The sequence below is a fragment of the Artemia sp. Qi Xiang Cuo genome, chromosome 5 (genome assembly GCF_049724085.1).
Source record: "Artemia sp. Qi Xiang Cuo chromosome 5, ASM4972408v1, whole genome shotgun sequence".
NCBI classification, from domain to species: domain Eukaryota; kingdom Metazoa; phylum Arthropoda; class Branchiopoda; order Anostraca; family Artemiidae; genus Artemia; species Artemia sp. Qi Xiang Cuo.
In genome coordinates this window covers 27,706,187-27,731,107 of record NC_142798.1, presented here as the reverse complement: position 1 = coordinate 27,731,107, position 24,921 = coordinate 27,706,187, and the positions used below count along the sequence as shown (strand labels likewise).

At 32.3% G+C, this 24,921-nt stretch overlaps 2 protein-coding genes across 6 annotated transcripts in view; one reads left to right on the top strand and one right to left on the bottom strand.

Moving 5' to 3' along the window:
* Positions 1-10,164, bottom strand: part of LOC148951994 (alpha- and gamma-adaptin-binding protein p34-like) — a 44,030-nt gene extending 33,866 nt beyond the window's left edge. Inside the window, exons 1-2 of one of the 5 annotated variants that reach the window (XM_089089468.1) lie at positions 10,051-10,164; positions 2,599-3,790 (exon numbers count right to left, since the gene is read on the bottom strand). In XM_089089468.1, the coding sequence (XP_088945594.1) occupies positions 3,055-3,741 (687 nt within the window). In that variant the 5' untranslated portion in view covers positions 3,742-3,790; positions 10,051-10,164 and the 3' untranslated portion in view covers positions 2,599-3,054. Of the gene's footprint in view, positions 1-2,598; positions 3,791-5,743; positions 5,785-6,510; positions 6,534-9,454; positions 9,582-10,050 lie in introns of those variants that run through there. The other 4 variants (XM_089089469.1, XM_089089470.1, XM_089089467.1 and 1 more) reach the window with 4 other exon arrangements.
* LOC148951992 (uncharacterized) overlaps positions 5,898-24,921 on the top strand; it is a 59,922-nt gene continuing 40,898 nt past the window's right edge. The window contains exon 1 of the mRNA XM_089089471.1: positions 5,898-6,110. Within this exon, the coding sequence (XP_088945597.1) occupies positions 5,903-6,110 (208 nt within the window). The 5' untranslated portion in view covers positions 5,898-5,902. The remainder of the gene's footprint in view (positions 6,111-24,921) is intronic.

Below are 24,921 nucleotides of genomic sequence, written 5' to 3'. Positions count from 1 at the left end.
CAACACTATTTAGTGTACCTGATAAATCATCAATACCATCTTACCTTGACCACATTCAGGCATGGGCAGATAGGTGGTTTCTCTCTTTCAACATATCAAAATGTGTTACCATTCACTTTGGTCACAATAATCCTCTGCACCATTACACTATGAATGATAATCAGACATCATCCCCTATTCCTCTCCAAACTTGCACCAGTGGCAAAGACCTGAGAGTCACAATAGATAACCTTCTGAAGTTCCATAAACACTCTATACAAACTGTTTCCAAAGCAAATTCTAGCTTTGGACTAATTAAAAGAGTACTTACAAGTCAACCACATAGAATCTTCTTGAAGCTATGCAAGGTAATTGTGAGACCAGCTCTTGATTTTGGAACCTGCCTAGCTGGTCCTTTTTACAAAGGTGATATAAAGTTGATTGAAAGTGTACAAAGGAGGGCCACCAAGTGCATCTCTGGACTTGGTGAGAAACCATATGGTGAAAGGCTACTCACATATAAGTGTGCCAAACAACCCCAAAATAAGCTCTTTAACCAGTTACCCAACAAAAGACAAACACAAGGTCATTCTAAGAAGCTCCATAGGCCCCGAGTTAAAAGTAGAATCAGACAACATTTCTTTAGCCAAAGGGTCATTAATAATTGAAACAGTTTAAGCGAGGAGATAGTGTCTTCAACATCATCTGAAGTTGTTAAAAAGAGACTCAACAATGAATGGGAAGCCGAACTTTCAAGATACAACTGGAGCTGCCCATCATTGTTGTCTCATAAATATCGATTAATATACATGTACATAAAACAGAGTTGTGCTAGGATGCTGATGGCGCTTGTCATGCCCAACCAACGCACAAACTCTATCAGAAATTGACCTTGTGCTGTGGTGTCTACTTTAAACTACAGAAGAATGGTCCCCTTAATCATACCTATCTGTGGTCACTGTTACCAAATGGGCATAAATTGCATCAATCCTACACTCTTAGTTGGAAGGTGTCAGTGGGCTGTAAACACAGTCACAACCCTGTTCTTTTTATATTTTGTGTACAAATGAAACTCAAGAGAGGAAAGAAAATAACAAAATGAAAAATCAAATAAAAAAAAAGGGCAAAAAAACTAGGATTTTGTCAGCTGGTGGCGAACCATGAAGACAAAGAAACAAGCAAATATTTTGACAAGGACCTCTGCCAAGTCGTTCTCAGTGCTAAACAAAAAAAGAAAGACAAGAAAAAAAGAAACCAATGAAAATCAAACCTTAGAAAATAGAAAATTCAAGGCTAGGAACAGTTTTTATAATCAAATATAAAAACAGTTTCCACTTAAAACATTCTATCTGGTTTCGTTTTGTTGATGATATCATTTCTGTTTGGGAGCATGGACAAGACTCTCTAAGAGATTTTTTGGCACATTTGAACTCTTGATTCAAATCTCCAGTTCACAATGGAACTCGAAGATTCAGGTAAGCTGCCTTTCTTAGATGTTTTGATTATAAAAACTGCTCCTAGCCTTGAATTTTCTATATACAGAAAGCCAACCCATAATGATTGATATCTACATTTTTTCTTGAAATCACCCTCCTTCTGTGAAAAGAGGGGTAATAATCTCTTTAGTTGACAGAGTTTTAAAAATCTGTTCTTGTAATAATATAAATTCTGAATTAAACTATATCAAAGATATTCCATTCTGCAATGTTTACCCAATAAAACTTATTGAAAATATCATATATAGACATTTAAAAAAAGATAAAAAGAAAGCAGGGAGCCTGTCCCCCTTGATTCAGTTACCCCAGCAATTGAGAAAAAAACTTTCTGTACTTTACCATACATCCCAAAACTTAGTGATAAACTTGGAAAAATTTAAAAAAAACATAATCTCTGTTTCTTTCAAAACTGAACAAAAAGTTGAACATTTTTTCCACTCAGGAAAAGATAAAACTGACCCTGTACTGGGTAGTAGTGTCTACAGAATCCAGTGTTCATGTGGGAAATTTTACATTGGTAGGACCCATCAACAACTAGGTGAATGTTTGCATGAACACAAAATTTCAGTAGATAAGTCCCTGAGATTGGAAAATAAAAACGACAACTTTGATTTGGCATTGGCCCTGCATATTTTAGAAAATCCAACACATCTGGTTCTTTTTGACAAGGCAACCCTAATATCTACTGTTAATGGCCTACCACAAACTTTTAAAGAGGTAATTGACATGAAAAAAAATACATAAACCGAAATTTAGCAATAAATAGAGACACTGGAGATATTTCATTTAGCCCAATTTATAACAATTTAATTTTGAAGGACTCAATCAATATTTTTGCCTAGTCTAACTTGAGCAAACCTATTTGCACATCAAATGAAGACCGAATTTGTAGACCAGCTAAAACTATAGCAAAACAAAGGATTATTGCTCAATCATCTTGGTAAATTTCTTTTTCATTGATTCCAACCTGGTTCTTATTTAGTTTTTGTTTTGTTGTTGTCAAGCAAACTTCTAAAGGTTCGATTTTCGTTGTTTTCTTTTTTCTTTTCTTTCTTTTTTGTTTAGCACTGAGGATGACTTGGCGGAGGTCCTTGTTGAAATATTTGCTTGTTTCTTTGTCTTCATGGTTCGCCAATGGCTGACAAAATCCTTGTTTTTTTCACCCTATTTTTGATTTTATTTTTCATTTTGTTATTTTCTTTCCTCTCTGAGTTTCATTTGTCATGTATAGCCAGTGTGGTCTTAGGATACATATTTTGTGTAAATTGTTATTCAACCGCTATCTCAACAACAGAGCCAAACAGATCTAACATTGGACCTTATTTCACTCCAAAGTATGAATAAAGGTAATTAAGGTATATTTCTGAGCCTTCTTGTTTTGAAATACATAAAGAACTGTCTTTTGTACATCATATATTTTTTCAACTATACAACAGTTATCCACAAATTCACACTAAGATGTTATAACACACCAGCTTGTTTATTGGGCTGCATCCACCCTGTGAGCTGTACACTGCTCAACATGTACTATCATAAAACATTATTCTTATAAAAAAAAAAACTTAAGTATATAATTGGCTTAATCTAAATCTTCATCAGAGCTATAAAGCTCATCCTCTGTTCCCCCAGCTGCAGTCCAGAATGCTGCTACAACACTTTCTGCAAAAGCTTTTCTCTGGCTAGGTTCTAGTTTATCAGCTGTTGTTTTCATTACAGCAAATTTAGTAAACAATTCTTCAAATGGAACAGGTTCTGGATTGTCATCATTTAACAAGTTTTTCAGTGGGATACTGTTGGGCCAGTTATGTGTTTCTAGAATTTCTGCTATCCTATCAACACCCTGTTTTTCATCATTTTCATTTTCTGGACTGTTTAAATCAACAAGTTCAGTGTCATTATCAATACAAATTTTCATAATTTTGTCAAAATGCTTCTCTTCTAACTGAGAGCAAGCTAGAATCATAACAGAAACTGATGAATTACTTAAATACTTTTCAATATGTCCAATATTTTGATCAGATATCTTTTCTTCATAATATATTAATCCTTCATATGAGTGAGGTGCACTAGCCAAGTCTTTCAAGCCAGTCACAGCTTCAATATAGATTGTTGCCTTGTAGTATTTAGTAATTATTTCTACTTGACATTTTTCCTGAGCAGTAGAATAGCCAACATAATTTTTGTCCAGTTTTGTCAACAACTGGTTAACAATATTGGAGCAAATATCTTTATTTTTGCAGTTTATAGCTACAACAGGGTAGCTCATTGCCACTTCCAACTAATATTAATTTGCAGCTGAGTAATGGCAAATCAACCTAAAAAAACATATATATATATATATATATATATATATAGTAAACAACACACTAAATATATGTTGCAAACTTTGAGCATTTTGATTGGAAAATGAGAAACAACAGGAGTTAAATTATTTCCGAGATGTAGTCAAATGCACCCTGTTAGAAATCCTCTGATATATAAAGAAATGTCGGATCTCTAACTTTATGATCTAATCCCTCAGCAGATGATTGTTTCCTCTACTTTTTATGAAAAATAAAGTTTTTTATGCAGATAATTATATTGTCACTGTTTGCATGGTAGATTAACACAAGACTATCTAAGCTTTGACAGCATGAGTTTTGTATTCCTAAAGAGCTGGGCATCTGCACAACTGTTCCCTATATGTGGAAAAATTAGCCAGTTAAACAGTAAAATTACAAGTAGAATATTTCCTTACACTTTTTACCATTAATCCGTTAAATCATAAAACCTGAATTATTCCTTGGATTATTAATTCCCATAACCTGTTTCCTTATCTCCAGGTAGCTATATTTATCTAAAACTTTCTGTTTGGAAATAAATGACCCAGGCTTTGACTCTTAGTGCTTTAAGGTGGGGTGACAGGTGTCTTACCTGTCCCTGTACTTTATAAAAGACCCAGCAACTCAAATGTAAATTTTCATTTTCCAAAGGCTCTCAAGGATCTTTAATCTTTGGTAAATTTGCAGTGGACCATATAATTTAGCTAAAATGAAAGTGAAAATATCATTTGATACCGTTTTTATGCTCTTTCATAATTCAAGACTTGCTTCTGGGGCTAATTATATCTTGAGCCCTGAAAGGGACCCCAAAGTTATTTTATATGAATAATGAAAGAGCATAAAAAAACATCAAATGTTTTCACTTTTATCATAGCTAACTTACTTTGCCCACTGCAAAGCTACCATGAAACTTACCAATCCCAACCCCCCTAATGTGCAAATATATACCCTGAATTGGTGACAGCAAAGTTTTGAATCACAAAATTCAGCAATTTTTGTTGACAGCATTTGAACTTGAAACATTAGGAAAATGGCTTATATTTGAGTTGCCTAATAAATGAGGTTTGAATTGTTATAAATAAGTATTTTTGGAATATATTACTTTTGAAAAACTTATTTATAAACTAGAGATATAATTTCAACCACTTTTCAATAGCTTAACTAGTGTTGATAATTTTTTTGTGTGGTTACAAAAATTAAATACCTTTGGGGCCCCTTTAAGGGCTCAAGATTCAACTAGCCCCAGAAGCAATTCTTGAATTAGGCCCATGAGAGAGCATGAAAAAGGCATCAAATAACATTTTCACTTTTATATTAGCTAAATTCAATGGCCCATTGCAAACTTATGTAGTCTTTTACCCATCTACAACTTTACCAGAAACCTCCTGTACAGGGGTGGATCCAGGATTTTTTTATGGGGGGGGGAGCAAAATTGGTTGATCCAAAAAAAAATTTAGGGAGGGGGCACAAAATAGGGTGATCCAATAAACTTGCATTAGGAGCAAGTTTAATTAACACAAACTTGAGTTAATTAAGTAAATTACACTACTTTAGACTATGCTAGAGGGTGCCCGCCTCCTCTGGATCCACCACTGCTTCTGTATATAGCCTGAGGCTATATTTGGCACCATTAGGGGGGCTGGGATACAATTGCAAAAGCAGTAATTAGGCTAGGATATTTGGAAAGATTGTTGAAATTTCAAGTTGAATAATTTATTTCTTTTCTTGGATTTCTGTCCTATATCACAATCTTACCTTTTTGTTTTTCTCACCCTTCCCCCAGTCAGAAACCCCCACCCTAGGTTGCTACTGCCGTTAGGCTAGCCTATTTATGTAGAATCAATTTTGTTTTTTCAAAACATCTTTTATTTTATTCTACCATAATATAGATCTACTCTTTTTTCGGATCTAAGGCAAAGATAACTTATTGCTGGAATAGGTTTATACTTAAATGCTGAAGTTGCCTGGCTTATAAAATTCCAGTTCCAATATTTATAGGTTTTAAATTTTTTTGTTTGTCAGAGCACCCTGTTTCAATAAGTAATTAAGCAAATAGATAGCGCATTATGGCAATAATATTAAAGTACTGACGCATGTTTAACAAAAATGCCCATTTCACTAACCTGGACAGAAATATTTCAGCTTTCCATGCTATTTTCCGCTGTCCCTATTCAGTATTATTTAGCATCACAGCAAGGTTTTAAATTTGACCAACAAAATTTACACAGTATTGTTGGATCATTCAAGACATGGTTTAACTCAAAGTTTGAAGAAATTTTGAGTGAGAATGAAGCTATATATAGAAATAGCAAAGGTTAGTTTGATAGAATAAGAAGCCATCTGTATTTTATGTTGTATTTAAACCTTAACATAAATTTTTTTTTGTGGCTGTAAAATAGGATTTTAAGATGAATATACCTAGTTTATCTAAGTCAGTTTCCTGACAAAGGCAAATTTCTAGCTGACAACATGATTTAGCTGGGATGAGAGTGTATAATTAATTTGTTACCATTTTTTATTTTCTTTCACAATTCAGAAAAAATAAAACTGCCATTTGTAGTTGGTTTAAGAACAGTAATTATTATTTTCATTACTCTTAAAAGTAAAATGTCATTTTTAAAACAAATTTGCAGGTATTTAAAAAAAAGTCTGGGTATAAGACTAAGCCTCGGTTTACCAATACATAATAAGCATGTTAAGAAAACAATTCTTACTTCAGAATATGCAGAAAATCCTAGTTGACACATTTTACAGGGGAAAACCTTTATCTTCACTGTTTTCCTTGTATTTTCAGTTTTTCTTTCACATTTTTAAATGTTTGTGTCTTATTACCTTAAATTGTATCTTCTAGCCACTAAGGTTGAAGAACCTGTAGATTTTACCAGGTAACATTGACTCAATAATCTTCATGTCACAGTTCATGATTAGAATATCAATATTTACATGTATACATGACAGAGTTAACAACAGGGCAGTTAACACAATTTTTTATCACAGTTCATGAGTGGATCATTGCTATTTTCATATATACAGGACAGTTTGGTTTTCTTGTTGGGTGTCACTAGATGTATTGGTGGTCAGGCATATTTGGGACCTGAAGGGGATAGGTGGTACCTAATAGACCCTGCTTGATTATGCTGATTTGTCCCACTGCATCCCATGTGATGCTGGTTTGTCTCACATTTTTAAATATTTTTGTCTGTTCTCTTAGTCTTGAAAATTGTTTATAAATAAAAACCAACTGCCATCTAACTAGTCTAACCTAACTTGAGCTAATTTATCAGTATTTGTCTATTGATATATTTTTTGTAGGAAATTATTGGATAGCACTGATGCTGTTTAGTTTTATCTATAGATTATTTGAAAATGGAAAAATGCAGTTGAATCCATGTTTATTTTTCAGAATTTTGTTAAAAAAAAATCATACAACAGTGAAAGAAGTGAAGATAATGGTTCTGCTGCAAAATATGTTAACTAGGATTATTCTGCATATTCTGCAGTAAGAATTGTTTTCTTAACATGTTTCCATATGTAATGGTAAAACCCTAGAATCATACCAGAGCCTGAAATCCCAGAAATTAATGTTTTCACAGCCAAACTGAATCTTTTTTTTAGAATTTCTAGCTCTTTTTAAAAATTTCTGCAAATCTACTTTCACAGTAACATTTTACTATTAAGACAAAGGAAAATAATCATTATCATTCATGAATCACCCACAAAAAGCAAATTTTTTTCACTTGCCAGTATTTTTAGAAACACATTTTTAAACTTTTGGTTAATAAAAGGGCGTTTTATTAAAGGGCGTTTTTAAACTTTTGGTTAATAAAAGGGCGTTTTATTAAAGGGCGTTTTTAAATTAAAGGGCGTTTGAGCCCTTTAAGGGCTCAAAATATAGCTTCCCTCTGAAGTAATTATTGAATAATGAAAGAGTATAAAAAAGATATCAGGTGATGTAGGCTATTTACTTTCATCCTAGCTAAAATATGTTATCAGCTACAAGTTTACACTTTCTTTAATAGGTATTGACTATCTTAAGGATAAGTTGTTAGTTGTTGAAATATCCATTAAAGTTCTAGTTTAGGTATTTCTTGGTATCTTTGAAATAGTTGAGGTTCATAAATGAAACTTTAAGGAATGGATCTAGAACCTAAAATACACCTCAGAAATGCATAAATTTTTCAATTAACTCAGTAGTGAGATAGCTAAGAAATAAACATCTCTTTAGAATCTGAATTTCATCCTTAATCAAATTCAATATTTAATTGCATAAGAAGTGAATTTTACTTTGTAAACTTTAATTTTATTTGAACTTTACTTGAATTCTTTACATACAATGATATACAAGCTATTAAATCAATTTGGAAAAAAGTGACTTATGGAGAATTCAGTGCATATATACAAATCAGGGTAAGCTATATTTTACAAATTAAGGGTGTGGGTAAAGTTATTTTCTAATGCAAACGAATGTTATATCTGAATTCAGTATGAAATTCTGATTCTAAAGGTATGTCTACTTCTTAACTTTCTCATTAGTGAGTTAAATAGAAAATTTATCCAAGAATGTGTTAACAAGCTACTATCTCTATCCTTTTCTTATTTGTTGAGTATAAAATATTGCATAAATGACTGGTTTATACCTGTCTACGATTTGATAAAAAAAAACATTTCAACCTAACTTTGAGTTTTCAATCTCTTTTCATTGGCTCTAATTTGTGAAAGTGCAATTCCTATTATTTCAGCAGAATAATAAGCAATATTTAGCATTTTCTCTAAGTTTAGTAAAAATTGTAAAAAATTTAAACCTTATAAATTAAGATTGATCAATGGTATGAGACTTAACACATTTATTTTCATTGTGTCATATTTTAGCTGTAAATCTATTTCTCAAGGTTACACTTTTATAACACAAAGGTTGTAAAAAGTCATCAAAGGTCAGTTTCCTTTGGAGAGGAAGGAATGAAGGCAGGGTCGTCACGTATGGGGGGACGCCCCACCCCAATGTTTTTGGTCACTTGGTAAAAAAAAATAAGCCAGTAAAATGGTGACACCACTGAAATTCTTTGTTCAGTTCAATAAAGACCAGAATTGACATGAGAATTGACATGTCATCTACATAAATTTTGAAGTTGGTTAGTAAACGTTGGAGTTTTACTGACTCCTGCCATGATTTTATGGATGATGCCATAATTTTCCATTTGGTTAAATAAACAGCATTAAAATAGTGACATGATAAGTACTGAAACCAAAATCTTGGTTGGTAAATGCAGTGATTTTACTGACTTGTGGAGTGATTTTACATATAGTATTTGGAATGCACATTATAGTAATTATTGACAAAAAATAGTTGGTAAAAATGAACAGCCAGTCGGTAAAATCTGTAGCCCCCCCCCCTCTTAAATATTTTGGCTAGCAAGAACACTGGATGGAGGTAAGGACTTCAAAATACTATCTCAGTGTCCATTGAGGTTCTTGATCCATTCCTGAGAGTTTCATTCCCCTAAATTAACTACATTCCACGATAAACAAAAGGCCCTCATCTAGAATTTGGCAAACTTCTTCACAAGAATTTAAAATTGACTTTAAAAAATTCCATACAAGGTGTAGTACATGCCTAAGCCTAAACAGTAAACAATGGTTTTTCAAAAGTTAAAGTTTTACCTTCAGGTGCAATTTAGACAATATAATGGTAGAATCCAGTAAAGTTTCCTTTTTGATTAGTTTGTTAGCTAGAAGATGAATACATTACTCAACCAACTTTTTAAAATTTTGGGTATTGTTTGGCACCATCTGTTGATAAGAAATAAGCATTTAAAATAATGCAAACCCTCAAAATCAACAAGCTTTTTATGTAGCCTAGGGAGGGGGCAAAGTTGAAGCCAATTTTCCCAAATCAAGTGAAAATGAAAGCAAAAACTAAAAAATAAACCATTTGGCACCATAAAGGTACTATTTAGTGCTATAAAGGTACATTATAGTACTATAAAGATAAATATAAACTAAAAAACTGATCTGTTTCAGTTGATGCTTGAATTTTGTAGATTTATCTTAGTTTTGACAAGAGTTTGGGAGAAACTAAATTTCAGCTGGGGGGGGAGGGCAAGCCGAGGACTAGGAGGGGAAGTTGTGCCCCCTGTCCCTTAGAAAATTACGCCCCTGCTTATCGGCTCTTCAATGATGAATTGCTATGGAGAAGTTGATAGTTTGTAGGCTTTCAAATTATATTTCCACTAGGTATAACTCTATTAATTACCAACCTTGAGCTTGAAGTTGTTTGGACTAGATTCCAATGTTTTTCTTAAAAGAGCTGAAGAGGCTGATAAATCTACTAGAAGAGAAGTGGCTTTACTTTTGAGTTTGCAAAACTCATTATGACAAAAATTTTGGAGTGGCCTCTGTCAGAGTATATTGCTAATAATGAGAAGAAATCAGAAAATATTTGCTCAGAATGATGATATTCTCTGAATTATTACTCATTTCAGCTCTTAATCCTAATCTTCGGTGCATTGAAAATACTCTTGAATATTGTGATTGACACTGTCTTTGGTCATTAGACTATTTATTAGTAGTTGTACTAGTCTTTAAAGCAAAATTTTCATAACCTATCACAATAAAAACTAGTTAGTTGCAAAAAAGTGGTGTTGATAAAAGAATAAGAATGTTGTCACTTAAAACTAACAAATCTGCTGGTCCTAACTGTATTCATCCTTTTATTCTGCTGGAATGCCAATCAGTCTTATCTCAACCACTTCCCTTGCTATTTGACTTATTATTTGAATTTTTCTAGACTACCACTTGACTGGTAATCTACCCACATAGCTCTCATATTTAAGAAGGGTAGAAAAACCTTGCTGAAAATTATCAACCTATTAGCATGAGATCTGTAGTTTTTATGGTTCGATAAATTAATGAAAAAGCAGATTCAACAAACTCAGCTACTTGGTAAATTCCAAGTCTTTTAGTTGGTGACTGAGCATCAAAAATTAATAAGAAAGCACTTTTGTATAGAACAAACTCAGCTACTTGATAAAATCCAAGCCATTGTAATTGGTGACTGAGTATTAAAAATTAATAAAAAAGCACTTTTGCCTAGAACAAGCTCAGCTACTTGGTAAATTCCAAGTCTTTTAATTGGTGACTGAGTATAAAAATTAATAAAAAAAAAGTACTTTTGCATAGAAAAAACTCAGCTACTTGAGAAATTCCAAGTCTTCTAATTGGTGACCGAGTATCAAAAATTAATAAAAAACAGTTCTTTAGAATAGAACAAACTCTGCTACTTAGTAAATTCCAAGTCTTTTAATTGGTGACTGAGTATATAAATTAATAAAAAAGCACTTTTACATAGAACAAGCTCAGCTACTTGGTAAATTTCAAGTCTTTTAATTGGTGATTGAGTATAAAAAATTAATAAATGAACACTTTTGCATAGAACAAACTCAACTACTTGGTAAATTCCAAGTCTTTTAATTGGTGACTGAGTGTCAAGAATTAATAAAAAAGTACTTTTGCACAGAACAAACTCAGCTAATTGTTAAATTCCAAGTCTTTTAGTTGGTGACTGAGTATCGAATATTAATAAAAAAAAGCACTTTTGCATAGAAAAAGCTCAGGTACTTGGTAAATTCCAACTCTTTTAATTGGTGACAGAGTATCAAAAATTAATAAAAAAACACTTTTGCATTGAACAAACTCAGCTACTTGGTAAATTCCAAGTCTTTTAATGGGTGACTGAGTATAAAAAAAATTAATAAGAAAGCACTGTTGCATAGAACAAACTCAGCTGATTGGTAATTTCCCAGTCTTTTAATTGGTGACTTTGTATCAAAAATTAATAAAAAAGCACTTTTGCACAGAACAAACTCATCTACTTGTAAATTTCAAGTCTTTTAATTGGTGACTGAGTATCAAAAATTAATTTAAAAAATACACTTTTGCTTAGAACAAACTCAGCCACTTGGTAAATTCCAAATCTTTTAATTGGTGACTGAATATCAAAGTAATAAAAAAAAAAAATACTTTTGCATTGAACAAACTCAGTTACTTGGTAAATTCCAAGTCTTTTGGTACTCAGCCCGCAGCTTAAAAACTTTTGGAATTTATCAACTAGTTAATTTTTTTACTCAAAACGGCTTTTATTAAATATTTGGTACTCAGCCTGAAAATAAAACATACGGAATTTATCAATTAGCTAAATTTTGTGTATTGCGAAGTATATCTTTAGAATCATTGTCACAAAGTCTGCAATTGAGCTACACGGAATATAGCGGCTAATTGAGTTGTTTGCACTCAAAAGCGCTCTTATTAAATTTTTGATAGTCACTTGGTAAGTACACATTCGGAATTGATCAACTAGCTGAGTTTGTTTTACTCTAAAGTGCTTTTATTATATTTTTGGTAGACGGTCACTCGGAATTTATCAACTAGCTGAATTTGTTGTACTCCATCTTGCTTTTATTAAATATTTGATATTCAGTTAGAAACTAAAACACTCTGAGTTTACTTACCAATCAGTTGAGTTTATTGAGTTTGAGTTTGTTTGCTTTCATTCGGATGAAATTTACCAAGTAGCTGAGTTTGCTGTATGCAAAAGTGTTTTTTTTTATTAATTTTTGATACTCGGTCACCAATGAAAAGACTTGAAATTTACCAAGTAGCTGAGTTTGTTCTATGTACAAGTACTTTTTTTTAATTTTTGATACTCAGTCACCAATTAAGACTTGGAATTTACCAAGTAGCATAGTTTTTTCTGTGTAACAGTGCTTTTTTATTAGTTTTTGATGCTTAGTCACCAACTAAGAACTTAGAATATACAAAGTAGCTGAGTTTGTTCTATGCAGAAGTGCTTTTTTATTAATTGTTGATACTCAGTCACTAATTAAAAGACTTAAAATTTATCAAGTAGCTGTTTTTGTTCTATGCAGTGATTTTTTTTTGATTTTTTATACTCAGTCACTAATTAAAAGACTTGGAATTTACCTAGTAGTTGAGTTATTCTATGCAAAAGTGCTTCTTTATTAATTTACAATATTCAGTCACCAATTAAAGGACTTGGGAATTTACCAAGTAGGTAAGTTTGTTGTATGCAAAAGTACTTTTTTTTATTAATTTTTGATGCTCAGTCATCAATTAACAAATTTGGAATTTACCAAGTAGTTGAGTTTGCAAATGCGCTTTTTTATAAATTTTTTATACACAGTCACCAATTAAAAGACTTGGAATTTACAAAGTAGCTGAGTTTGTTCTATGCAAAAGTCTTTTTTTTATTAATCTTTTATGCCTAGTTACCAATTATCAGTCACCAATTAAAAGACTTGGAATTTACCAAGTAGCATATGTGTAAAAGTGTTTTTTTATTAATATTTGATGCTTGGTCACCAACTAAAAACTTAGAATATACAAAGTAGCTGAGTTTCTTCTATTCAAAAGTGCTTTTCTATTAATTATTAATACTGAGTCACTAATTAAAAGACTTAGAATTTACCAAGTAGCTGTGTTTGTACTATGCAAAAGTGCTTTTTTATAAAATTTTTATACTCAGTCACTAATTAAAAGACTTGGAATTTACCAAGTAGCTGAGTTTGTTCTATGCAAAAGTGCTTTTTTATTATTTTATGATATTCAGTCACCAATTAAAAGACTTGGAACTTACCAAGTATCTAAGTTTGTTGTATGCAAAAGTACTTCATTTTATTAATTTTTGATACTAAGTCATCAATTAAAGATTTGGAATTTACCAAGTAGTTGAGTTTGTTCTGTGCAAATGTGCTTTTTTATTAATATTTTATACACACTCACCAATTAAAAGACTTGAAATTTACAAAGTATCTGAGTTTGTTCTATTTAAACGTATTTTTTTTATTAATTTTTTATACTTATTTACCAATTAAAAGATTTGGAATTTACCAAGTAACTGAGTTTGTTTTATGCAAAAGTGTTTTTTTTTATTAATTTTCGATACTCAGTTACCAATTAAAAGACTTGGAATTTACCAAGTAGCTGACTCTTTCTGCAAAATTGGTTTTATAGTTAATTTATACACTCAGTCACCAATTAAAAGAGTTTTAATTTACCAAGTAACCGAGTTTGTTGTATGCAAAAATGTTTTTTTTCTAATTTTTGATTCTCAGTCATCAATTAAAAGACTTGGAATTTACCAAGTAAGTGAGTTTGTTCTATGTACAAGGGCTTTTTTTTGTTAATTTTTGATACTCAGTCACCAAATAAAAGACTTGGAACTTACCAAGTAGCTGGGTTTGTTCTGCGAAAAAGTGCTTTTTTTTATTAATTTTTGATACTTAGTCACCAATTAAAAGACTTAGAATTTACCCGGTAGCTGAGTTTGTTCTGTGTAAAAGTGCTTTTTTATAAATTTTTGATGCTTAGTCACCAACTAAAAACTTATAATATACAAAGTAGCTGAGTTTGTTCTATGCAAAAGTGCCTTTTTATTAATTTTTGATATTCAGTCACTAATTAAAAGATTTAAAATTTACCAAGTAGCTAAGTTTGTTCTATGCAAAAGTACTCTTTTATTAATTTTTTATGCTCAGTCACCAATTAAAAGATTTAGAATTTACCAAGTAGTTGAGTTTGTTCTATGCAAATGTGTTTTTTTATATTAATTTTTGATGCTTAGACACCAATTAAAAGATTGGGAATTTACCAAGTAGCTAGGTTTATTCTAAGAAAAAGTGTTTTTTTTACTAATTTTTGATAGTCAGTCGCCAATTAAGAGAGTTTAAATTTACCTAGTAGCTGAGTTTGTTCTATGCAAAAGTACCTTTTTATTCATTTTTGATACTGAGTCCCAAATTAAAAGAATTAGAATTTGCCAAGTAGCTGAGTTTGTTCTATGCAAAAGTGCTTTTTTAATTAATTTATACACTCAGTCACCAATTAAAAGACTTTGAATTTACCAAATAGCTGATTTTGTAGCTGAGTAGCTGATTAAAAGTGATTTTTATTTATTTTTGATGCTCAGTCACTAATTAAAATGACGTGGAATTTACCATGTAGCTGAGTTTGTTCTATGCAAAGTACTTTTTTATTAACTTACGATACTCAGTCACCAATTAAAAGACTTGGAATTTACCGAGTAGCTTAGTTTGCTCTATGCAGGTGTTTTTTTTTATTAATTTGCGATACTCAGTCACAATTAAAAGAAATGCAATTTACCAAGTAGCTTAGTTTGCTCTATTTAAAAGTTCTTTTTTATTAATTCTTGATACACAGTCACCAATTAAAAGATTTGGAATTTACAAATTAGTTGAGTTTTTTCTTTGCAAATGTGCTTTTTTATTAATTTTTGATACTTAGACACCAATTAAAAGATTGGGAATTTACAAAGTAGCTAGGTTTATTATAAGAAAAAGTGTTTTTTTTACTAATTTTTGATAGTCAGTCGCCAATTAAGAGAGTTTAAATTTACCAAGTAGCTGAGTTTGTTCTATGCAAAAGTGCCTTTTTATTCATTTTCGATACTCAGTCACAAATTAAAAGACTTGGAATTTACCAAGTAGCTGAGTTTGTTCTATGCAAAAGTGGTTTTTTAATTAATTTATACACTCAGTCACCAATTAAAAGACTTGGAATTTACCAAATAGCTGATTTTGTAGCTGAGTAGCTGATTAAAAGTGATTTTTTATTAATTTTTGATGCTCAGTCACTAATTAAAATGACATGGAATTTACCATGTAGCTGAGTTTGTTCTTTGCAAAAGTACTTTTTTATTACCTTACGATACTCAGTCACCTATTAAAAGACTTGGAATTTACCGAGTAGCTGAGTTTGTTCTTTGCAGGTGTTTTTTTTTGTTAATTTGCGATACTCAGTCACCAATTAAAAGACTTGGAATTTACCAAGTGGCTTATGTTGCTCTATGCAAAAGTTCTTTTTTATTAATTCTTGATACCAAGTCACCAATTAAAAGATTTGGAACTTACAAAGTAGTTGAGTTTTTTCTGTGCAAATGTGCTTTTTTATTAAATTTTTATACTCAGTCACAAATTAAACGTCTTGGAATTTACCAAGTAGCTGAGTTTGTTCTATGCAAAACTGCTTTTTTATTAAGTTATGATACTCAGTCACCAATTAAAAGACTAGGAATTTAACAAGTAGTTGAGTTTGTTCTATGCAAAAGGTTTTTTTTATTAATTTTTGATACTCAGTCACCAATTAAAAGACTTGGAATTTACCAAGTAGCTTAGTTTGCTCTATGCAAAGTTCTTTTTTATTAATTCTTGATACCCAGTCACCAATTGAAAGATTTGGAATTTACCAAGTAGTTGAGTTTTTTCTGTGCAAATGTGCTTTTTTATTAATTTTTGATACTTAGACACCAATTTAAAGATTGAGAATTTACCAAGTAGCTAGGTTTATTCTAAGAAAAAGGTTTTTTTTATTAATTTTTTATAGTCAGTCGCCAATTAAGAGAGTTTAAATTTACCAAGTAGCTGAGTTTGTTCTATGCAAAAGTGCCTTTTTATTCATTTTCGATACTCAGTCACCGATTAAAAGACTTGGAATTTACCAAGTAGCTGAGTTTGTTCTATGCAAAAGTGCTTTTTTAATTAATTTATAAACTCAGTCACCAATTAAAAGACTTTGAATTTACCAAATAGCTGATTTTGTAGCTGAGTAGCTGATTAAAAGTGGTTTTTTATTAATTTTCGATGCTCAGTCACTAATTAAAATGACATGGAATTTACCATGTAGCTGAGTTTGTTCTATGCAAAAGTATTTTTTATTAACTTAAGATACTCAGTCACCAATTAAAAGACTTGGAATTTACCGAGTAGCTGAGTTTGTTCTTTGCAGGTGTTTTTTTTTATTAATTTTGTGATACTCAGTCACCAATTAAAAGACTTGGAATTTACCAAGTAGCTTAGTTTGCTCTATGCAAAGTTCTTTTTTATTAATTCTTGATGCCCAGTCACCAATTGAAAGACTTAGAATTTACAAAGTAGCTGAGTTTGTTTTATGAAAAAGTGCTTTTATATTAATTTTTATACTCACTCACCAATTAAAAGACTTAGAATTTACCAAGTAGCTGAGATTGTTCCACGCAAAAGTGCATTTTTTATTAGTTTACGATACTCAGCCACCAATTAATTGACATGGAATTTACTATATAGCCGAGTTAGTTCCATGCAAAAGTACATTTTTATTAATTTTAGATACTCAATCACCAATTAAGTTACTTGGAATTTACTGAGTAGCTGAGTTTATTCTATAATATTATATTAGCTGAGTATTCTATACTCAGTCACCAAATAAAAGAATTGGAATTTATCAAGTAGCTGAGTTTGTTTTATGCAAAAGTGCTTTTATATTAATTTTTTATTCTCAGTCATCAATTAAAAGACCAATTAATCAGTCTTCATTCAGTCATTGATTAGTTAACACACACAAGAGAGTTATATTTTACTTTTTGGATATTTTAACTTGTATACATGGTAAATTTTCCATTGGCTGTTTTCAGCTCTAGCTTTTTTTTTATCCCGCCCACTGTTGTCAGTCGATGCTAGACATTCATACACGCAAGGTGTATGGACGTATTGAGCGAGATAGATTTTGTCATTTGCCAAAGCTATGCAAGTGGGGAGCCGGGCGTTTGCTCAATTTAAATATTACAAGCTGTGACCGTGCAAAATTACGCGGGTGATACCTGTCAAAGATAATGGAAGTAATTATGAAGTGTGCTGTTACGGAACTGATGAAATTAAAATAGTGACGTCAGAGAATATATGGGCGTATGCGGAGAAATATGAAGAAGCGCTTAAAGATGGAAGAAAAAATGTTCAGCGAGCGATAAGGCGAAACTACGGAGAACTCGGAAGTTTTATCCGGGGATTTATCTGAGTCGGTGAACTTGATGCAGTCAGAAATTGTAAATCTTCGTGACGGCATAAAGGATGAAATTCGTAGGAGAGTGGAAGACCAGTGCAGTAGATTAGGGAGTTCTTCGGTGAACAGATTAAGTCGTATTTTCTTGATACTGTTACGCAAGCTGTCTATGAGGCGATTGGTCTGCAATTCAAGGCTAAATTTGAACTAATTGAGAAATTACTTGGTGATTTGCGGGCAAGAATTGTTAAAAATGGCGCAAAGCTCCAAAAGCTTGAAACTAAGCTGGATTATATAAACCAGCCTTCTCTTCTGACTAAGTTCATTGTATTTGAGACAGAATATCCCGCGCGGGATTGGCTTCACCTTGTTGAGAAAGTATTAGTTCGACTTAACAGTGAAATGGGACTCAATCTTCATAAATCTGTTGTCAAGGGTGCAAAGCGTTTGGGAGCTGCCTAGAAAATAAAAACTCCGATTGAACTTACCTTTTTTACGGAGGCATCTGCAGTTGAGATCGTGCACAATCGCAAGAATTTGAAAGGTTCCCGAATCTATGTACATGAGGCTCTAACCAGGGAAAGGCAGGAAATCAACAAGCTTGCGCGTAATAAGTTTGAATTGAAAAATGTGTGGACTTTACGAGGTGTGGTTTCTGTCAAGTGCGGTTTGCATATCATTCCGTGTAAAACGATTTCCGACGTAGTTCAGATTCGCAATGTGTCATATGAACCTGTCGTTTAAACTAAGAAGCGGTGAATTTTCCTTTTCTTTTTTTTGACTTGTGGACCGTTTTCAGTGTTTTCTTGATTCTCGTTTGAAATTAGATGTTATTCTAAATTCATCTACCAAAATTGATAAAGATATGCCTTATGTAAATAATTTACCTGAATGTGATTATTCTTCAGGCAACTTTCTATCAGATAGAACAGAAAATTGTGATTTTCCGATCCGATCGTTATATGTAAATGCCCAGGGGTTACAAAGTGCATTCAATGAACTGAAGATCTTGCTTGCATCTAGTCCTATAGACATTGTTGGAGTTTGCGAAACTTTTTTGTCTGCTAATATACCCCTTACAATGTTAGATCTGCCTGGGATGAAATGTATATCGCGTACAAGGTGTCAGAAAGCGAGAGGAGGTCATATGCTGTATATTCGTGATGACTGGTGTTTTAGAGTTCTCAGTGATCTGTCTGTATTTGATGAAGGGTTATGTGAGACTATTTTTGTTGCAGTTGTATCTTTGAGCTGTAATCCATTTATTTTTGTTTCTGTTTATCGACCTCCGTCGGGTAACCCAAAAAGGTTTTTTTAAGTTTTTGAATCGCTGTTGAAAAACCTAGAGGCGTTGAAAAAACCGTTATTATTTCGGGTGATTTTAACTTTGATCTTTTGAATCTCGATGTTGGAAATAATGAGGAGTTTTTAAGTATGTGCTTGTGTTCTAGTTTTCTTCCAAGTATTTCTCTGTCGACAAGAGTTACAGCTAACACAGCTACATTATTAGATAATATATTTTCCTTTCCTGTTTTATTTGATGCTGAAAAATCGTCAGTAATTTTGTCTGATAAGTCAGATCATTTTCCGGTGAGTGTTCTTTTAAATTTAAATAATAGTAATAAACAACATCGAGATTCAACAATGAATAATTCAAAAAGCGATATACATGGATTGATTGTAAAGTCCTACGTCAGTTAATTGGTGACCATGATTAGAGTTCGGTTTATGGCTCAGATGACGCAAATGCTGCGTTTTCAGATTTTATTGATCAAATGATGCGACTGCAGGATCGGGCTTCTTCAACACGAGCTTCGCATGGAAAGTTTGTGCAGAAATTTGACCCATGAACTACTGTAGGTATTTTGACATCGTCAAAACATAAAAATAGAAAGTTTAAGAATTATTTAAAATTACAGACACCTGAGTCGTTTTAAGAATTCAGAGTTTATAGCAAAAAGCTAAATTCAATTATCAGACATGGGAAGAGAAAATATTATAAAGAGAAGTTTTTGGAGTATAAATAAGATATGACAATGACATGGCAATTGATAAATGAAAAGATACGTCCTCACAGCGTCAAAGTACTATTCTAATTACCTTGTTTTAAATGGAGAAAATGTTACAGAGCCGAATGAAATTTTAAATGCTTTTGGAGATTATTTCAGTAATATTGGTTCTAGACTTGCACCGACTATGAATATGGAACCGAATTCCCCTATTGTTCCAGTTAATGAGCAACATGCAAAAAATTCGGTTTCTTTTTCTGAGATTGTGCCTCATGAGACTGAAAAAGTTATTCTGAAGATTAAACGGATTTTTTCTAAGGACGAATTTGTATTTTCGGCTCAAACCGTCAAGCAAGTAACGTCAAGCATTTCTTCTTTGTTGGCACATATTTTTAATCTATCACTTATGCAAAGGGTTTTTTCTGAGCTTTTAAGAAAAGCAAATGTTATAGTACTACCTAAAGCTGGGAGTTCAACTGACCCTTCAGATTATAGAGGCATTTCTCTTCTTTCAATTTTCAGCAAAATTTTGGAAAGACTCGCAAATAGTCAATTACAAAAATATTTATTTTATAGTAAGATTTTACACACGCCTCAATATAGTTTTATAAAAGGGAAGTCAACTGAACTGGCAATTCATGAGCTTTTACTAAATATTAATTATTCACTAGATGAAGGTCAACACGCTTTGGCGATTCGGCGATGCTTTGGCGATGTCGCTAAGGCGTTTGACACTGTAAATCCTTCGTTGCTTTTTTCTAAACTTAAGTCTTATAGGTTTTCAACACAAGCTGTTAATTTTTTTGCATCTTACCTTTCTGGGAGACGACTAGATTATGTTGATAAATCTCGTGATCTCCGTTCTGAAAATTTTCCGATTAATTACAGAGTGCATCAGGACTCTGTCCTTGGGCCAATTCTATTTCTTCTTTTTATAAATGATTTGCCAGAATTTTTGCCTCTTTGTAAAATTATTATGTTGGCTGATGACGTATTAATTTTGGCTTTTCACCGGGACCTGTCAGATATTTTCCAGAACCTCGAATTATGTTACTAATTGTATCCGATTGGTATTCAAGAAATTTACTAGCTCTTAATGAAAAAAAAATGCCAATATATGTTATTTTCGTGAACTGGATCAGTAGTTTCAGATAGCTTCTCTCTTTTCTTGAATGGTCTTGAATTAAAATAGGTAGATCAGTTCAAACATCTTTGGATTATTTTAGATGAAAATTTGTCGTTTCATAAATATGTAAAAACACTATCGTTAAAATATTCCCGAAATATTGCATTCATAAATATGTAAAAACACTATCGTTAAAAACTTCCCTAAATATTGGCATGCTAACTCGTATTTGTCATTTCTTTCTTAAAAGTATTCTAAAATCCATTTATTATTCTTTCGTCCACCCATATTTTCTCTATTGCATTTCGGTTTGGGCATCTACCTTTTTCAAATCTCTGTTTTCAAATCTTTCCAAATACTTAAGAATAAAGCAATGAGGATTCTCTTTAATACTGATTGCAGATCTTCAGTTAGACACCTATATGGGACTTCAGGAATTTATTCAACTTTGGATCAACTTCATTTAATTTCTATCTCTAGTATTTGTCACGATTATCAATATAGTAATTTACCTTTAAGTTTCTCAGGCATTTTTCCAACTAATTCCCAATTTTATAATTATCTGACTACGCGTTGTTCAGACTTTTCGTGCGAAATTCGCCCGACATCGAGAGCGGGATTCAGTATCCGTCAGACTGGGCTAAAAATCTGGAATTTAATTCCAGCATCAGTTCGAGAGTACAGCAACAAGCAAAATTTTCTAAGACTGGCGAAGAAATATCTTATGACAAGCTAAGCATTTTGTTTATTCTGATTTTATTTTTTGTTGTTATAAAATTTATTTAGAAGATAGCTGTGTATTTTCGTTATCAATATTTTCAGCGCTAAAGTATACCACCAGGCATGTGCGCTGTTTTGTGACATTTTTTTTGTATGTGTTTTAAATAAAAATATTCTACTCTACTCTCTACTCTGAAAGACTTGCTCTGAAAGATTTACCAATTAGCTAAGTTTGTTCTATCCAAAAGCGCTTTTCAGTAAATTTTTCAGGCTCAGTCACCAATTAAAGGACTTGGAATTTACCAAGTAGCCGAGTTTGTTCTATGCAATGTACTTTGTTCTTAATTTTTGATACTCAGTCACCAATTAAAAGATTTGGAATTTACCAAGTAGCTGAGTTTGTTTTATGAAATTATCAACTAGTTGAATTTGTTGTTCTCAAACATATTTTTATTAAATTTTTCTTATTCATTCAGCAACTAGAACGCTCGGATTTTATCAACTAGTTGAGTTAGTTGTACTCAAAAGTGCTTTCATAAAATTTTTCATATTCAGTCAGCAATTAATAACCACCCAGTTGGGTTTGCTCTGCTCAAACGTCTTTTCATTAGTTTTTTTTGGAACTCAGCCAGCAACTAAAACACTCAGAATTTATCAACTAGCTGAGTTTTTTGTACTTAAAAGTGTTTTCTTTAAATTTTTGTACTCTGCATGCAAGTAAAACACACGGAATTTATCAACTAGATGAGTTTGTACACTTAAGTGCTTTTATTAAATTTTCTATATTTAGTCAGTAACTAAAACGCACAAAATTTATCAACTAGCTGAATTTGTTGTACTCAAACGTGCTTTTATTAAATTTTTGATATTCATTCAGCAACGAAATCACTCGGAATTCACCAAGTAGTAGAGTTTGTTGTACTCAAAAGGGCTGTTTATTAAATTTTTTGGTACTCACTCCGCAACTAAAAACCTTCGAAATTTATCAACTAGTATATTTTTTTGTACTTAAAACTTCTTTTACTAGATATTTGGTACTTAGCCTGCAACTAGAACATATGGAATTTATCAGTTATGTAAATTGCTTTTGGCCTACTGAAAAGTGTTTTCATTAAAAAATTTTTACACGGTCAGCAACTAAAACACTCTGAATTTACCAACTGTCTGAGTTTATTGTACTCAAAAGCGCTCTTATTAAATTTTTGATAGTCACTTGGTAAGTACACATTCGGAATTGATCAACTAGCTGAGTTTGTTTTACTGAAAATTGTTTTTATTATATTTTTGGTTGACGGTCACTTGGAATCTATCAAATAGCTGAATTCGCTGTACCCAAACGTGCTTTTGTTAAATTTTTGATGAACAGCCAGCCACTAAAACAGTCGAATTTTATTAACTAGTTGAGTATGTAGTACTCAAAAGTGCTTTTACTAAATTTATTGTATTCAGTCAACAGCTAAAACACTCGGAAAGTACCAAGTAGTTGATTGTGTTTTACTCGAAAGTGCTTTTATTAAATATTTGATAACCAGTTAGCAACTAAAACACTCGGAATTTACCAATCAGTTGAGTTTGTTGTACTCAAATGTGCTTTCATTAAACTTTTTGGTACTCAACCAGCAACTAAAACACTCGGAATTTATCAACAAGCTGATATTTTTGTACTCAAAAGTGTTTTTATTAATTTTTGGTACTCAGCCAGCAACTAAAACACATCTTTGGTTAACATGGTTTTCGGATTTTTTGTTTATATACGTCCGTCTCATTTATACTCTGTGCTTGGTCATCGACCGTAGTTGGTCTATTGTACGTTTTCGATCAATATTAATTGTGCACTGGAATGATATTAGAAACCATTTTCAATGACTAGGCATCATATAGTTGCGAATACGTTGATAAACCAGTTGTAAAGTTTATCTTCCTAAAAATCTTGGCCAGGAAAAATGCAGTGCTCTTAAACAAGAGTGTAGTAGACTAAGGAAATTTAATGGAATGTGGTCAAAGACTTTCATCGATACCCAATAACTCGCAAAAGCTGAATTCTTTTTTGTTGGGCACAGTGACCAGGTTCAGTGTGCTTTTTATGCAGGTGTGATTGGAAAATGGGAAGACGGCGATGTGCCTATAGTTTATGTCATTTTGTTCGCGGAGTTTATGTGGGGAACATTCCAGTGAAACCTCCTGCTTTTACTGGCAGCTATGACATAAGTGAGCGATACATGGGATCAAGAAGCTATTGTCAAAACTATATTAAATTTCATCTGCAACCACTAAGGTATATCTCCCGACCTTTACTATCACAAGAAAAAAGTATTGCTCTTAATTGAGAAGATGTTAGACTAAGGACATTTAATGGAAAGTATTCAAAGAATTTCATTGATACCAGAGAACTTGCTAAAGTTGGATTCTTTTGTGTTGGCCACAGTGGCCAGGTTCAGTGTGCTTTTTGTTCAGGTGTGTTTGGAAACTTCGTAGAGGGTGATGTTCCTATAGATGAAAATAGAAGACACAATAAAGCATGTAATTCTGTTCAAGGCGTTGATGTGGGGAACATTCCAGTGAAATTTCCTGCTTTAACTGGAGGCTACGACATTTGTGAGTGATACATGTGAATGCGTTCTATTGTGTCAAAAAACTTCTGTGTCCCCAAAAAAATCGAAGTCCAAAAATTATTGGTTCCAAAATAATTAAGTCCCAAGAAAATTCTGCGTCCCAAGAAAATTCTAAGTCCCAAAAATTTAAAGTCCAAAAAAAACTTCACTCCAAACCTGATTTTTCTAATAGAAAAAAATCACGCCTGAAATATTTATATCATCCTCATTTTATATTTTTTTAAATATCACAAGTGAATTTTATGTTATAAGTATATTGAAAGTGATTTTAGTCATGGAAATTTGTTAAATATAAGTATTGAGGGGGTGGGGGTATTGGGGCTCTGGGGGACTCGTGGCCCTGGAGGGGACATGTGGCCCTTGATGGGAATTTGGGAACGCAAACTCATGCGCAAGCCCGGTAATGGAAAACTGATGTGCTCAGGACCATTACATCACAAAAATAATACCTGGCCAGTTGTAGTCATAATCAATAGTCAATAATCGGATCGAAACCATTAGAGTACAAAAGATCTCTTCCAATTGTATATTAGAATACATATCAAAACTTCGTTTATTAGACATCATGCCACTTCCAACTCACTTCAATTATTGAACAAAATAGGCTACTTTGCAGACGAAACTCACATAATAATGCTTCCAGAAATTTTCTTATCAACCGGAAATTATTACGTAATACCAGATGCTCGACAGACCTGATGCCTCCAATAGTACATTGGATATGTGTGAATTGGGAACTGTTATGGAGATGCGAGGGGTTATCTACTCTAATAGTACATTGGGGTATGATAAGATAACGTGTATTTCAACCCA